Raw genomic sequence first — 17,296 nt, 5'->3', positions numbered from 1 at the left:
TCTAAAGTCAACCAATGTGAGTAACTATCCCAATGTCTTATCTTAATTGGAAGAGATCGCCGATTACATCATGAACCACAAACCAAACTCAAACTATTGCAGCACGCAAAGCGTAGTTCTTTCCTTTCAATTTCTTCATAGTAATAGTAATGGACACAACGGGGCTTGAAATATCAGTAATAGGAGACATTAAGGAGGTAGTCAAAGAGTTTGACTTTTTACCATGTACAAAGTACAAAATACAATGTACAAAATGTGACACCAAAGTTACAATGGAGATTAGATCAAGTGGTCAATGACAAATACAAAACCTGATGGTGAATCTATTGTTGAAAGGATGAACCAAAATTGCACCAGTATCTTGCTGAACTTTCTCAGTAATACTCTCTCTTGATTGGATCGTTGATTCACTCCAGAAGATTTGACCACCATACCGCCTGACATTCTCAACCTTGCATTTTGGAGCATTTTTCGGTATGACAACATATGCTGGGATTCCACGGAGCTTTGCAGCCAAAGCCACTGCTGCAGCATGGTTACCACTGCAATAAAAAACTATATTACCGACCTAAGAAAAAACAAGAATAACAAAAAACAAAGGCATACTAAAAATAAATCACATTATTGTTTGAAATTATATGGAGATAACCTGCTGTGTGTCAAAACGCCTTTGGCAGCTTGATCATCAGAAAGGGAGAATATAGCATTTGAAGCTCCCCTAATCTTAAAGGCTCCTCTGAAATAAAATTGATAAAGTTGCTAACTACTAAATATTCTGATTCTTCATAAATTGTTCGAGATAATTGCCTTATTCAAGATAGGATCTCTACCCTTTTTGAAAGCATTCACACTTAAAATACAACCGTTTGGAAGCTATAGAATCTAAAGACTTCGAGGTAAGCACTGGAGTTTCATGAATATATGGAGCAATACGGACTCTCGCCTCCCTTATGGAAGCAATATCAGCAGCATAGTTATCGTTTTTCACTTGTTTCCCATTGTCCATTAGACCTATCCACAGCAACAAATGCTTCAGTATGTTTTGCACGTATCTATATAGTTAATGGTAAAAATTGCACTTTTTCCAACTATACCGATGAATTTAAACAAGTGGTGAGAAATCCTAATCCACACACAAAAAAACGAGTCAACGATGACAGAAATCTACCGTAGAAAAGCATGTAACCAAAAAAAAAAAATCTCATTCAGGCATTTCCACAAGTAACCTGCCTACCAAATTGATCCGGAGCTAATATAACGAAAACCGAGAGACGAAATGGAGAACATAGAAAAGAGAGAGGAGCAGTCGACCTCTAAGAGATAAACAGCGATCGTGGTTCTCCGGCGTGAAGTCCAGCGTCGGAGGAGGTTTCGCGGCGAGGAAGGTGCGGTGGCTCGCGGCGAGGAAGGTGGCTGGTCGTGAAGAGGAGCTCGCTCGTGGAGAGGGCGGTGGCTCGCGGAGAGGAAGGTGGCTAGGGCTCGCGGAGAGGAGCTCGCTCGCGGGCGGTGCTTTTTTTGATGCGACGCGGCTTTTTTTTTTCTTCTTCCGCGGACTGGACCAACAAAAAAAACAAGCGAGACTACGAGCAACGTGGCCGAGGTTTCACAACGCGGACGGAGAAGCAAGGGCGTCGATCTAGGAAGGAGAAGAGGCAGATGAGGTTGAGAGAGATGGTCGAAGGTTTAGGTTTAGGTTTAGACGAGAGAGATGGTCGCGTGAGGAAGGGGCGCGATATAGATTTAGGTTTGGAGGGAGCAAATTTTGGCTGTGGGAATATTAAAATATTTTATTTTGGTTCATTAACACCGGATTTTAAAAACCGCAGTTAAAATCGGTGTCTATTAACGAAAAAAAAGGCGCTCATAGACATCGCCTAAAAAACCGATGTCTATGAGCTAAAATCTGCGCTCATAGACACCGGTTTTTGAAAAAACCGATGTAAAATACTCAAAGACATCGGTTTTTGCTTAAAACCGTTGTTGTTCCACTGATGTCTATGTGGGTTTTTGTTGTAGTGTAGTGTAATTATATAGTTAAGATAAACTAATACCTAATTACACTACGACCTTCCAATGGTTTGTTCTTTTCCATCTTGGTCGTGAGCTACTATTTATAATTTATAAAGAACCGATAACACGATCTTCTTTGTATGACACCACACACTATGTTATCTACAATATAAATTAATTGAACATCTACATTTATTATAAATGTAGACATTTGACCAATGTGATTCTTTTATTTCTAAATAAATGTTTATACAAAAGCTAGGCTTTTAGTATACATTCTAACAGAATATGCATATCCCTGACAAGACAGTAGAAGCTTCCGCCGTATAATCCGCCTATCGACCATGCCTCGTGTCAATGACACTATCTCTTAAAAGGATGTTGAGAGATACTACAGTGGTTTCATTGCTTGGCTGAGCGGGTAGCCACTTGGCTGGGACTCCGCTCCGTCCATGACCAGGTCCCACTACTTGGCCGAGCGGGGTAGTCGCTCGATCGGGACCCCTCCGCTTTGTTGACCTGGGTGGCTCTTCTATGCGATGGATTTGTAGCACCTACCTGTTGGTCCCATTAGTAGCCGGCTAGAGGGGGGAGAATAGCCTTGCAATTAAAAAAGAACCTTCCTCATTCTTTATAGTGTAATTAAATCAAACACTTGAATTAACAAAGTAAATAAACTAAAAGGAAGAGGCACAATGAATTACTTGCTTACAACTGGAGAGGTTGTTAATCCAAGAGAGATAAAAGCTCAGTAAACTCTCCTTCAGGTGGAGAAACCTTTTACAGCAGTTGACGCATTCAATTACAACTCAGAACTCAAGATGGATCAATCACAATTGTTGTGTTCTATTTCCTAGGTCTAGGGGTTATTTTATAGCCCTTGGAAAATCTTATCCTAGGCTAGAATGAGCCTTTCATAGGGTTTGAAGGCACCTCTAGGAAGGTGCCAGTGAATAAGAGTTTATTCACTACCAACAACAAAATCTTCCTAGTTGAAGGTGCCTTCCATAGGGCTGGAAGGCACCTTCGTACTGTTTATTAAAGGTGGCTTCCAGCCATAGAAGGCACCTTCAATAGTGAGGTGCGGAGGCGCCGCGGAGGCGCCTTCAATTCACTTTGAAGGCACCTCCAGTAGTGTTTCCATCCTTCTTTTGCTCTTCTATTGCTCCGATCGCCTAGGTGATTGTGGCCATCTGGAATAGAGCTCACCTGAACCCTTTTTCCGGCCTTCTCCTCAAGCAAACTTCTGCAGCACCACACCCCTCGGATGCACCGAGCCCGTCGGCTCTCTCCTGTGCCGTCCTTCTCACCAGTCACGTCTTCCGCTCGACTTCCTGTGCTCCTAAGTTCCTGTACACTTAGACACAGGGTTAAACACCAACAGGACCTAACATAACTTGGTTGATCACATCAAAACTACCACGGGGTACCGACACTACCTTCCCCCTTTTGGACAAGATACCCAGTCTCCCTTGACATCCTACTGCTTCATATCGAGTGTCGACTATCTTACGCATCCTCCCATACTAGAACGGAGGTCTACTCAAACCTATCTCCTGTTGGTCAGGGTTTGACTGTCCGACCGGCCATTGTCATTGTCCTCCGTTCGGTCCTTTATCACTTAGGTGTTGACCACCTTGACTTTGAGCTACACCCTGGCAATTGACCCCATGCCAGCTAAGACTCCGTTCATCACCGCATCAGACACCATTTGGAGAGAAAATGGAGCAAAAATACGCACAAGAGAAACTCTAGAAGAAATCAAGCTCAGGCCGAATGAAATCACATGACCTTGTGGTCTTACCTGTGGCAAATCAAGCTTCGGCCATGTGAACTCACACGACCATGCCACACTCTAGAAGAGAAGAAGACCATGATCGTGTGAATTCACACTACCATGTGGACTTTCCAGAGCAAAAGCAGACCATGGTCATGTGACCTAACAGAGGAAAAGAAGAACATGGCCGTGTGATTCCACACAGCTGTGCAACCTATCCAGAGGCCAAGCCAAGTTTGGCCATGTGGATGCCACACAGCCATGGCACGGGTCATGCCAGGCCTGTGCCCAGCACTATTGAAAGGGGTTTTCTCCTCTTTTCACCATATTTGGCTTGGGGTTTGTCCCCATTCCTTAGGAAAGGGTTCTCCCCCTTGGGGGAACCTGAGATCGTCCATCTTCACCAATCCATCCACCTCCAAAGTAAGAGAACACCTCCAAAGATGCCGAACTTCAAGGATAAGCACTCTTTGAAGGATTGAAAGGAATTTAGATATCTCCACAATGGTATGATATTATTCACTTTAGGCCTAAACCCTCATGGTTTTGCTCTTGGGCTCTACCCAAAAGGCCTCATGTCAATGGAGATATCTTTTTTCTTATAAACCCATGATATTTCCCATGTGTTTTCAATGTGGGACTATGTTTGTAACCTTACAACCCCAACAATCCTAACTTAAACAAAGGACCACAGGGTGCCCCTCAAGCATTGGGTCACTCTTGACCTACTCAGGGTCTCCCCTTGAGCATCAGGTTACCTTGACTTGCTTAGGGCCTCTCCTACTTTTTTCAAGTTTTCATCCACATGGTTCAATCTTGGATCATGGCTCTAGCTCATGCTTCTTCTGGCAGTTAGTTCAGTGAAGAGAAACCTTACTTTGTTACCAATTAAAAGATCGAAAGGTATTTAGATATCTCCACAATGGTATTATATTGTCCACTTTGGGCCTAAGCCCTCATGGTTTTGCTCTTGGGCTGGAGGGGCTTCTAATCTTCCCTAGCTGATGTGTGGACCATCCAAAGCGGCCTGCATCTGATGTAGCTGTGCTGGCTAGCCTCCGTACTGAATCGGCTGTGGTTGAGGAAGACTAGTCTTGTTTGGGCACTGCTTAGCCATATGCCCTTCCTGCCCACACTCAAAGCATCCTCGGGTGCCCTTACGACAAACTCCAGGGTGAAATTTCCCGCAAGTAGCACATTTGGGATAGCTAGGTTGTTTACTAGCTGGTCCTCCTTTCGGGTAACTCCCTGGTTTGCGCTTGTTGCTGGAGTTCCCTTTCCAGTTAGAGCTGTGACCCTGTTGTTTCTGAGTACCTGAGCCTCCTTGCCCTTTGGACTCTGAGAGGACTTGCTTCTGCTGCTTAATATTGTTTTGATAGTGCTCAGTGGTCAGAGCACTGCTGACTAGTTCTTCGGTGGTTTGCGGCCTATGGACGCCGCCAGCCACGTTCATTGCTATTTCCGGCCTCAGCATCTTGAGCATCAACCGGACTCGTTCTTTTTCTGTGCTGACTAGCTCAGGGCATAGACGAGCCAATCGGTTGAATTTCTTCACGGCTTCCTCCACTGAAAGGTTGCCCTGGCGAAACTCAGTGAACTCATCGTAGTGGCGGTTTATGACCCGCATGTGAAAGAACTCCTCGAAGAATTCTTTCTCGAAGTCAGCCCATGTCATCTGATTCACTGGGCGCTTCGCTCTAATTCTCTCCCACCACAAACGTGCATCTCCTGTCAAGCAGAAGGAGGCGCACTTCACTTTTTCCTGTTCTGGCCAGTCCAGAAGCTCCATCGTACTCTCCAGTGTTTTGAACCAGGCTTGAGCATCCCATGGTTCACTGGTGCCTGAGAAGTTCTCGGGCTTGACTCTCTGCCACTGGATCAGGTAGGCTTCTCTCTTTGCCTCTGCTGCTGGGGCTACTGGTGCTGTAGGCTGGACTGGTGGAACCTCTATAACCACTGGGGTTGCTATGTTGGGTTCTGGGGTGACAGTGGGAGTATTCTGCTGATTAGCCTTTAAGGTGGCTATCTCCTGTTGCTGTTCAGCTAGCTGCTGCTGTAACTGAGCCGGGAGGCACTGAACTGCCTGCCTCATGCTGGGGCTCAGTAGCTGGTGCCCTTCTAGCTGGGCGTCCTCGTGTCATTTCTAAAGACATAGAGGACATACATAACTAAGGCAATCATGTTTATATAACTTCTATCACTATCATGTTAGGTACTATCATCAGTCAACATGCTACAGTATCTATAACATGAAAGAAGGAACATAACAAAGTGAGAGACGTTTCTTACTTGGAAGCTGCAGGTTCAATGCTGATGTGTGTGTAGGAAGTATGGAAACTGCTCTGATACCACTCTGTAACGACCCACCTTCTACTAACTAGGCTGTAAGGTCGGACCGTCACAATATGCTGTGCTAGGCTATGTTTTAAGGTGCGGAAGTGTGATCTAATTTAAAATTTTGCTAAACTCATGCCAATTGCTACTAAATCTGATCTTATGCTGAAAAGTACCTTTTTAAAGGGTGTACCGATACTCAAAAGAGAGGATCTAACCTTCACATATGATTAAGGACTGAACTTAGGTACTTCCAACCGAAACAGGCGTTCCAATCGATTGGCTGATCATTGGGACGTTCGGATCGATTCACGGATCGATTCCGATGGCTACTGTGCTCGGGTTAATATTCTGGATCGATCGGCTGATCGATCCAGACTGATCAATTGATCCAATAATCGATTCCAGAGCTCTCTGTTCGCGGGAGCGATTTCCCGATTGATCGAGCGATCGATCCCCAAACTCTCTGTTCGCGATAGAACGCGACTGGATCGATCAGCTGATCGATCCAGAAGCTTACTGTTCGCAACAGAATGCGACTGGATCGATCGGCTGATCGATCCAGAGGCTTACTGTTCGCGGAACCAGGCTCCCAATCGATCCTCTGATCGATTGAGGGCCCCCAATCGATCCACGGATCGATTGGGGTTTCTGATTTCGCAGTAAACTCTGATTTCAACACTGTTTCGTGCCAAACTCACATTCACAAGTTCTAATATAACTGGAAAACAATCTAACAACGAATATTTAGTATTCTAAGCATAGCCTAATGCATAGTTCACTAGTTCATGGCATTTAAACATACTAAAGTGCGGAATGAATAAAAACTACAGAGTTCTAATGCTTAAAACAAAACTGGCTAGATCCCTAAGATCTTTATTCCAAGTTCCACCCACACACATCTTCCTTGCATTGACCTCCAGCCTCCGCTAGTCCATCTTTCCTTTACCTTTATCTGTAGTATAAGGAAAAAGTATCTGTAAGCTTGAGAGCTTAGTAAGAAACCATCTACCTCACAAAAACATGCATGCGATACGATTTATGCTTTGAAAACATGTTATTTGAAATATGCACTGAATATGCTAAAGCATGGCATGGCAGACAAAACATAGACATAAGAAACTGATCATGGCATATGTGCTAATCATAACTATCATGTTGTATCAATAGAAAACTGAACTGATACAGAAGCAGAGCTAAGCTAATACGAAACTGATGCTAAAGCTGTACTGAATTCACATAACTATGTTGTGAAGTTTTAAAAACTATATTCATAAGTAGATTAAAATAATAATCATGTTGTTGTTTGGGCCCGGCAACTATACTTGCTATGCGCGCATCCCTAACTAGACCCGGGTTTGCAAGTCCCGAATTTAGCAAGGTTACTAGGTTATCTAAACCTAGGGATGATTATGGGAGCCCAACCTAATGGATATCTAATCCAGTACAGTGCCACTGCTAAAATAAAATACTAGTTATAGCTAAATTCTTCTTATTTTGCTATTTCTAGGTTATCTGAACCTAGGGCTAGGTTGTCTAAACCTAGAGGTGACTATGGGAGCCCACCCATTGGACCGTAGTCCCATATAAGCTATACTAAAGCTAAACATACTGAATGAATCCTTCTATTGCATTTAGCTAAGCTAGTAAAATGTTTAAGTTGCATTTTAACCGTGCTAATAATTTAATCGAATACTTGGTATGTGCTAATTCACATCCTTTGTGCCGAAAATCTACATACTACTAAACTGAAGTATAAAAATTCATACGGAACTACTTATACTGCAGGTGAGGGGTTTCTTACCTCCTGTGCTAGGTTTCTTACGATTCTAATCGCTAAATTCTCGGTGGAGACGATCTTCTCAACGATTTTCCTGCGTTCACGTGTTCCTCTTACGAAGGGAAGCGTCCTCGTGTCGGGGTCGTCGCCGGAAGGTGCTCCTCGAGCCTAGGGGCGGAACCCTAGCCTTTGCTTGGTGCGCCGAGAGAGGAAGAGGAGGGAGGGGGCGGTGTGAGGTTAGGTTGAGGAGGAAAGTCACGAATAAAATCTAATAACTCCTCTTTTAATTTCCTATTTATATTAAGTGATTAAATTCACCCTACTCAAATATAAATATAATTGTTTCCCTTCTCTTTCAGCACGGCCCTGCTGGGTTCACTTGGTTACTAGAGTCCGCTATAAGTCGTAGGACCCAATAGGTCTCGGGTTCAAAACTCGCGTAGGCTATTTTACAACTCCATTTATTTTTGCTACTTCCGCTACTCTAAAAATTTCCTTAAAATATTCTAAAATTCCAGAAAAATTATAGAATATTTCTAAAAATAATTTTGAGAATTTTCGGGCGTTACACTTTTATTGAGTTGTTTAACTGCATTCTGTTGGATCGAGAAGTGCTAGAGGGGGGGTGAATAGCGCTCGTGGCTTTCACGCGTTCGATTTAAAACAGAGTCGAAATTACGCAGCAGAATTAAGTAAAGAAAAGAGCACACGCAAAGATAAGTAGTTACTTGGTTCAGAGCCTGTGGCGACTCCTACTCCAAGGCCCGCGATCGTTGATCGCTTTCGGTGGGCAACAACTATAAGCTCGAATAATGGTTACAGTGTTATTACAATCTACTTGAAATGGAAAAGTATACCGACAACAAGAATGTGTAATTTCGAAGCTTCAGGTCCTCGGGATCTCGTTGCAGCACTTCGGGATCGTCTCGGTAGCAGTTTGTAGCAGAAAGATCGCTTGGAAGTAGTTGTGTGAAGCTGCTGCTCGAGTCCCTCTTTTAAATAGTGCTGGAGGCACCTCCAAGCCTATCCGAGGTGCCTCCAGGCCGTCGAGTCGCACGCGTGGATCAGCTCTGATTTGGTCGCGCCTTATCCCATTGAAGGCGCCTCCAAGCTGCTCCAAGGGGCCTCCAACGGTTGTCCAAGGCACCTTCAGCTTCCTCCGGGGCGCCTCCAGCGTCTCTGGATAGCTCGCTTCGGCTAGCACCCGAGGCGCCTCCAAGCCCCATGGAGGCGCCTCGGACACTGTTCATCCGAGGTCAAAATGTGCTTCTTTGTTCCTGCAAAATGTGTTAGTCCCAAACACAAAACCCTGCAAAACAAAGTTAGTACAGACAGATTATAAGTGATATAATCGACAGTCATCGGACTGTCCGAGTCTGACTTCAGATTTCCAATCGGAAACCCTAGGTCGACCCGACGCCTACTGTTCCCTCTACGGGGAACGCGTCCTCACCTACTCCACTCAGGAGATTTACCTGTTGCCCATGCGATCCTCCAGATCGACTGGACTTTTGCTCAGCGTTTGAAGCTTCCGGACTTTCTGCTGGACTTCCGCTTCCAGGCCCGTCCAGTCTTTCACCAGGTTCGCGACACCAGGACTTTCCACCTAAGGTTACCCCCCTAGGACTTTTGCCTGAAGCTCTCGACCCGCCAAGACTTTCTACATAGGGTTACCACCCCCTATGACCTAGGGTTACCACCCCCTAGGATTTTCCACCTGCCTAATCGCAGCTAAGACTTTTGCCTAAGTATCACTTAGGACTTTCCTGCAAGCTCCATGAACTTGTTAGATCATAACACTACTTAACTTTGAATCCTTTGCCATTATCAAAACTTGGGTTTGATCGTCTGATGCTTCCCGCACCAACAATCTCCCCATTTTTGATTATGGCAACTCAAATTCAAAGTTAAGTAAAAAAATACATAAATAAACGTAAGCATGCTTTAAAATTAGAAGTTTAAGCACAGACGTAAGCATACTTAAGTCACATGTTAAGTACAAGCTAAAGACATTTTAAACTTTATAAAATTTAAGGTAAATTAAAATTCTCAAAGTTATGGCTCCCCCTTAATAAGAGAACTCTTTTCCTTAATTTTTTGTCCTTATCCTTAATTTTTTTTTAAAAAAAAAATTATTTGTCCTTATCCTTAATTTGAATTTTTTTTCCTACTCTCCTCCTTTGCCATATATCAAAAATTTGTAGGAAAAACTTAGTAAAAAAATTGTTGAAGTCAAAAGTAACATGTAAAACACCTGGCTTTTAAGTCATTGTAGGGAAAAATTTTGTAGGAAACGCTTAGGAACATTTTGCTAAGTAAAAATAGTTTAAGTACAGAACAATTCAGTTTAGCCAAAATTTTGAAAACTTAAGCTTTTTAAAGACTTTATTTTAAAGATTTTTTATTAAACTTAAAAGTCTTTAAAAAATTATTTTCTTAATTATGAAAATCAAATTAAGTTTCAAAAAAACTTTAGCTTTAAGAACTTTTTCAAACACTTAACTTTTTATGATTAATTTTCATTGTAAGCTAAATGTCTAAGGAGATAATTTTCTTTCAACTAAGTTTGAAGATTTAGTAAAAAAAAATAACTTTAGTCAATTTTGAAACTTAGAAGAAATCTTTGGGGGAAAAGTATTTAAATGAATAATGAATTCCAAAATACGTAACGGCCAAGGAGGAGCAAAATAAGGTTAAATCTTAATGTTTAAGCATGAGTTGATTTAATTTGATTGTAAGTTAACTAAGTTAAGGTATCAGAGCCGTAATGTGCAAGTTGAGTAACCCTAAACAATCAAATACTTTAATTTCTTGGCCACATGTCTAACCATCTAGGTACTAGCTGATTGTCTAGAGGACAACAGCTTTCACTTGGTTAGTCAAGTTAAGTCAATAGATCCAGTTAGATTTGACTAGGGCTGGCCGACTTGACTTGATTACTGTATATTAGGTATTTAACGCTCAGACTCATATTGATGCACAGATATAAGCATTCTTGAGTCCAGACTGTACCCTATGCATCTCACACCATTCTATGTTTTTTTTTCAAGCACAATCAAGGTAAGCCTAGGTGTTTGTGAGATGCTCTGGCTCAATACTAGGGGAGCATGATTTCTAGGGTAGAGCCTAGGCTAAGTCCAAATTTGAAAAACTAATAAAAATGGGATTTTGAAAACAACATTTTGCCTAGAATTTAGAAATATAATTTTAAGCTTAAGCAGATTTTGAAAACAAGTAAAACATTTAAGAGGAAAGGTAGAAAACTGATTTGAAAATCAATACCTATTCTACCCAACACATTCCTATTTTCCTTCTAAGTGCACTGAACTCAAGTTCAGGTAAGGGTTTTGTGAAAATGTCAGCTAGGTTTGATTTGAACTCAACATAGTTGAGTACAATTTCACCCTTGGCTACATGATCCCTTACAAAATGGTGTTTTACCTCTATGTGTTTAGTCCTTGAGTGATGAATTGGATTTTTGGTTAGATTAATTGAGCTCATATTGTCGATTAAAATTTTTGTATTTTTGTATTCTAGTTGATAATCTTTTAATGTATGCATCATCCACAAGAGTTGAGATGCACACTCTCCTAGGGCTATGTATTTAGCTTTAGTAGTAGATAGAGCAACACAGTGTTGTTTTCTGCTTGACCAACTTACTAGGCACTGACCTAGAATTTGGCAACTACCACTTGTGCTTTTTCTATCTAGTTTACACCCGACATAGTCTGAATCAGAATAGCCAAAGAGGTCAAAGGTGCACGTTCTAGGGTACCAAAGTCCTACATTTAGGGTACCTTTTATGTACTTAAGTATCCTTTTAACATATGTTAGGTGCGACTCTTTTGCACAAGATTGGTATCTTGCGCACATACCTACTGCAAATAATATGTCGGGTCGACTTGCAGTTAGGTAGAGTAAGCTACCTATTGCACTTATATAATATTTTGGGTCTATTGGTTTTCCTTCCGGGTCAGAGTCAATGCTGATGTTGGTTGTCATTAGAGTATTTATAATTTTTAAATTTTCCATGCTAAATTTTTTAATTAATTCCTTAGCATATTTAGTTTGATAAATATAGATCCCATCTTTGGTTTGTTTGATTTGTAAGCCTAAGAAAAAGATAAGTTCCCCAACCAAACTCATTTCAAATTCATTTTTCATTAGTTTAATAAATTCTTTTAAAAGTTTAGAGTTGGTTGAGCCAAAACATCAACATAGATTTGGGCTATGAAGATGTCTTTTTCTATGATTTTTACAAATAGGGTCAGATTTATTTGTCCTTGGTTAAAGCCTTTGGATATCAAGTGGTTGGATAACCATTCATACCATGCCCTAGGTGATTGCTTTAATCCATATAATGCCTATTTCAGTCTAAATATATGGTTTGGGTTGTCTAAGTCCTCAAACCCTGGAGGTTGACTTACAGATACTTCTTCCTTAATAAACTCATTCAAAAAGGCTGACTTGACATCCATTTGATATAATATAAACCCTTTATGTGCTGCATAAGCCAGTAGCATCCTAATGGATTAGAGTCTAGCTATTGGTGCATAGGTTTCGTCATAGTCCAAACCCTCAACCTGGCTGAACCCTTTGGCTACTAGTCTTGCCTTATTTCTCACTATATCACCTTGATCATCTAATTTGTTCCTAAATACTCATTTGGTGTCTATTATGGATTTGTCTACAGGTTTAGGTACAAGTTCCCAGACTTTGTTTCTATCAAATTGGGCTAATTCTTCCTGCATGGCAATGATCCAGTTTGGATCAGGTAGGGCTTCTTCAATGGTCTTAGGTTCAATCTTAGAAATAAGGACAATCTGACTCTGGTTTCTATAGGAAGATCTAGTTCTGATGCCTAGGTTTGGATCACCCAAAATTTGGTCAGGTGGGTGAGAGGTACTTACTCTTGTTGGTTTTATGTTTGGGTCAGAAGTTTGTTCCTCTGGTTTATTAATGTTAGATTGAATTTCATCGTCTTCAATAATTCTTAGGTTAAGATTTTCTGTATTATTTTCATTTGTTATTTTATTATCTTCATCAAATATTATATTTATTGTTTCTTCAACTTTTAGTGTATGTTTGTTATACACCCTATATGCCCTACTGGTTATTGAATACCCTAAAAATATTCCTAGAGTTGTTTTTGATGAAAATTTCCCTAAGTAGTCTTTGGTGTTTAAAATGTGTACTTTACATCCAAAAACTTTTAAATAATTTAGATTAGGAATTTTATTATAATACATTTCATAGGGTGTTTTATTATGGGATTTGTTAATTAAGATTCTATTTTAGATATAACATGTTGTATTTATCGCTTCAGCCCAGAACTGGTTGCATAGATTGTATTCATTTAATATAGTCCTAGCGGCTTCTTGTAGGGTTCAATTTTTACGTTCTACTAGGCCATTTTGTTGGGGGGTCCTAGGGCAAGAGTATACATGTTGATACTCATTAATTTCACAAAATTCAGTAAAGTTGTGATTTTCAAATCCCCTCCCCCCCCCTGTGGTCACTTTTAATTCTTTTTATTTGGGTGTCTTTTTCATTTTTTATTAGTTTACAGAAGATTTTAAATACTTCAAAGGTTTCATTTTTATTTTTTATAAATTTTACCCAAGTAAATCTTGAGTAATCGTCAATTATCACTAAGCAATATTGATTTTTTACTTAGTGACTTGGCTCCATGTGAATCAAACAAGTCTAGGTGAAGGAGCTCAAGTATTGAGGTTGTTCTATTTAGGTTGGTTAATTTATGGTTTGCCTTAGTTTGTTTACCTTGTTGACAAGAATTACAGGTTAATTTTTCAATAAATTTTAATTTGGGCAAACATTTAACTAGACCATTTTGACTCATTTTTGCAATGAGTCTAGTGTGAGTGTGTCCCAATCTTCTACGCCACAACTCACTTTCTTCTTGTTGTGTTAGAAAACACTTTATTGAGGATGTTGGTAGGTTAATGGTGTAGACATTATCTTTCCTAGTGCCCTTTCTGGTTGCATCCGTAGCAGATCACTTCGAGTTTGACTTTTGAACTGGATTGAACATCCTTGGATTGCACTGTCTTCTTTAGATCTCTCTTGTTGAAGCCTTTCTTTTTCTTGTAAAGCTTCTTCACTAGGTTCACGAGCTCGGAGGTTAATTCATCATCTGAGTCGGGTTCGTCTTCCTCCTCCGGTTCAGTTCTTCGCAGTGATCTTGGTTCGCGTGTTCAATTAGTACCTGCAACCAAAGCAATACCCTTCTCGGTTGACAGTATATTAGTCTGTTCATGCAGTTCGAATTCCAAAAATAATTCATCTAATCTAATGGAAGATAAGTCCTTGGAGACTTTGTAGGCATCTACCATCGATGCCCACAATGTGCTCCTCGGAAAAGCGTTTAGAGCGTACCTTATGGTATCCCGATTCTCGACTCTTTGCCCGATCGCATGGAGGGAGTTGAGAATGTCTTGTATGCGAGCATGGAGTTGACTTGCGGTCTCTCCGTCCTGCATTTTCAGGTTATATAATTTATTAAATAAAAGATCTCTTTTACTAACCTTGGTGTCGGAGGTGCCCTCGTGGAGTTCGATCAGCTTCTCCCAAAGTTCTTTTGCGATGGAGAACGGTCCAACTCTGTTGAGCTCCTCCTTGGTCAGTCCGCACTGGAGGGTGCAGGTCGCTCTGGCATCAGCTTTCACCTTCTTGATTAGGGTCGGTTCCTATTTTTCGCAGGGTGTCAGCTTGCCGTCTTCGTCGGTTGGCAGTTGTATTTCAGTCTTGATAATCATCGAGGTATCGAACTGGATCTTGAGGAAGGTTTCCATTCGCCCCTTCCAATACCCGAAGTCTTCTCCGGTGAAGAGCAGGGGGACGAACGGTGCTGAATCCCTCTTGTTGGGCCATTGATAATATGCAAAATAAAAGAAAAACAAAAACATCCCAAGACTAGGTCTTGGATTAGCAGTGCGGGAAATACGATTAAGATTACGAGCTCGAATGGTGTTGCACCAACTTCGAGCTAAAACTGATTCGAAAAAATAATTAAAATGTAGCTATTAAGCTAGATTCTAATTGACTCCATAAAAATTGAAAATACCACAAAAAAATTTGCGTGATTGGTGGTTGCACCAGATCAACGAGAACCCCGCTCTGATACCAATTGTTGGATCGAGAAGCGCTAGAGGGGGGGTGAATAGTGCTCATGGCTTTCACGCGTTCGATTTAAAACAGAGTCAAAAATACGCAGTGGAATTAAGTAAAGAAAAGAGCACACGCAAACACAAGTAGTTACTTGGTTCGGAGCCTGTGGCGACTTCTACTCCAAGGCCCGCGATCGTTGATCGCTTCCGGTGGGCAACAACTATAAGCTCGAATAATGGTTACAATGTTATTACAATCTACTTGAAATGAAAAAGTATACCGACAACAAGAATGTGTAATTTCGAAGCTTCAGGTCATTGGGATCTCGTTGCAGCACTTCGGGATCGTCTCGGTAGCAGTTTGTAGTAGAAAGATCACTTGGAAGTAGTTGTGTGAAGCTGCTGCTTGAGTCCCTCTTTTAAACAGTGCTAGAGGCGCCTCCAAGCCTGTCCGAGGCGCCTCCAGGCCGCCGAGTCGCACGCGTGGATCAGCTCTGATCTGGTCGCGCCTTATCCCATTGAAGGCACCTCCAAGCTTCTCAAAGGCACCTCCAACGCCTGGTCCAAGGCGCCTTCAGCTTCCTCCGAGGCGCCTCCAGCGTCTCTGGACAGCTGGCTTCGGCTAGCACCCGAGGCGCCTCCAAGCCCCATAGAGGTGCCTTGGACACTGTTCATCCGAGGTCAAAATGTGCTTCTTTGTTCCTGTAAAATGTGTTAGTCACAAACATAAAACCCTTCAAAACAAAGTTAGCACAAACAGATTATAAGTGATATAATCGATAGTCATCGGACTATCCGGGTCTGACTTCGGATTTCCAACCGGAAACCCTAGGTCGACCCGACGCCTACTGTTCCCTCTACGGGGAACGCGTCCTTACCTACTCCACTCAGGAGATTTACCTGTTGCCAGTGCGATCCTCTAGATCAACTGGACTTTTGCTCAGTGTTCGAAGCTTCCGGACTTTCTGCTGGACTTTCGCTTCCCGGCCCGTCCAGTCTTTCACCTGGTTTGCGACACCAGGACTTTCCACCTAGGGTTACCCCCCTAGGACTTTTGCCTGAAGCTCTCGACCCACCAAGACTTTCCGCATAGGGTTACCAACCCCTATGACCTAGGGTTACCACCCCCTAGGGTTTTCCACCTGCCTAACCGCGGCTAGGACTTTTGCCTAAGTATCACTTAGGACTTTCCTGCAAGCTCCATGAACTTGTTAGATCATAACACTACTTAACTTTGAACCCTTTGCCATTATCAAAACTTGGGTTCGATCGTCTGATGCTTCTCGCACCAACACATTCTGTATATTCCACTACTATGCATCATATTAAGTTACTCAACCACGTTCTGTGCAGCACTAAGATATTCAATGGAGAATGGCAGAGTGTATCATGCTCCCGAGAAATCCTTTTAATAATAATATATATGCTGGATTGTGACGCACGTGAGAGGGGGGGTGATTACGTGGTTTTCAAAACTTGTTTTCTTTTGAAAATTGAAAGCAGAGTACGCAGCGGAAAGTAAATAAGAAAACACCAGAAAAACATGAGTGACTTTTACTTGGTTCAGAACCTTCGGCATCCTACTCCAAGGCCCAGGTCCCGCGGACCTATCAATGGACAATCCACTAAAAGCCTCTTCTGATACCCCCGGAAAAGAGAATCGAGTACAAAAGGTTAGGTCAAGTGCAACACACTGCACTTGCCCTTTTATAGTAATTAAGTACAAAAGGTTACCAACACTTTTATGGATCGAAGTGAGAGCTCTTCTTGTGTTGATGTCTGTCTGTCGGGTGCGATCAGAACTCCTCTGATCAGTCGTCGGGCTCAGCAACTTCGTAGTAGAGTCGTAGTAGCAATCGGGAGCAGTTAGAAGCTTGAATGAACGCACAGTAGCTTGTATGTTGTTGTTATTCCAATGCCTCCCCAAAACTGCCTTATAAAAGGCTTGGAAGACGCCTTCCATAAGCATGGAAGGCGCCTCCAACGAGGCAAAATCAATCTCGAAGTGATCGGTGCTTATCCAAGACTTCAGCCAAATTTCATCTAGCGGAAGGCACCTTCCATAGCCATGGAATGCGCCTTCTATTAACAGCACTAAGGTGCCTTCCATTGCCATGGAAGGCACCTTCGAGTACTGTTCACTCGAAGGCAGCTTTGCTTCTTTTCTTGCTTTCTTGCCCTGCAACACATGTGTTAGTCCAAAATATCCTGCAAGACAAGTGTTAGCACAATATTAAAAATAGAGTAATTAGTTTCTGTCCTCCCAGG

The 17,296-nt window shown here is 42.0% G+C and overlaps 1 protein-coding gene across 1 annotated transcript; it reads right to left on the bottom strand.

The window, feature by feature from the left end:
* Positions 1–260: 260 nt before the first annotated feature.
* On the bottom strand, positions 261–1,379 carry LOC121982781 (serine racemase-like). The gene is made up of 4 exons (XM_042535851.1): positions 1,312–1,379; positions 831–1,011; positions 650–736; positions 261–542 (listed from the first exon to the last, which is right to left on the bottom strand). Exons 2-4 carry the CDS (start codon positions 1,004–1,006, stop codon positions 293–295), a joined length of 513 nt encoding a protein of 170 aa, XP_042391785.1. The 5' UTR covers positions 1,007–1,011; positions 1,312–1,379; the 3' UTR covers positions 261–292.
* Between the last annotated feature and the right edge of the window lie 15,917 nt (positions 1,380–17,296).

This window comes from Zingiber officinale, chromosome 5A (assembly GCF_018446385.1).
Source record: "Zingiber officinale cultivar Zhangliang chromosome 5A, Zo_v1.1, whole genome shotgun sequence".
Taxonomy (NCBI): Eukaryota; Viridiplantae; Streptophyta; class Magnoliopsida; order Zingiberales; family Zingiberaceae; genus Zingiber; species Zingiber officinale.
The sequence above is the reverse complement of the archived record's forward strand: the minus strand, read 5'-3'. Positions and strand labels throughout refer to the sequence as shown.

What these genes read in the sequence shown, in the direction of transcription:
- LOC121982781 (XM_042535851.1), bottom strand. Translation starts at nt 1,006, where the DNA reads ATGGACAATGGGAAACAAGTGAAAAACGATAACTATGCTGCTGATATT. An exon ending in TGTGAATGCTTTCAAAAAGG is followed by an intron (nt 737 to 830) that starts GTAGAGATCCTA and finishes ATTTTATTTCAG; the next exon opens with AGGAGCCTTTAAGATTAGGG. An exon ending in GGCGTTTTGACACACAGCAG is followed by an intron (nt 543 to 649) that starts GTTATCTCCATA and finishes TTTTTATTGCAG; the next exon opens with TGGTAACCATGCTGCAGCAG.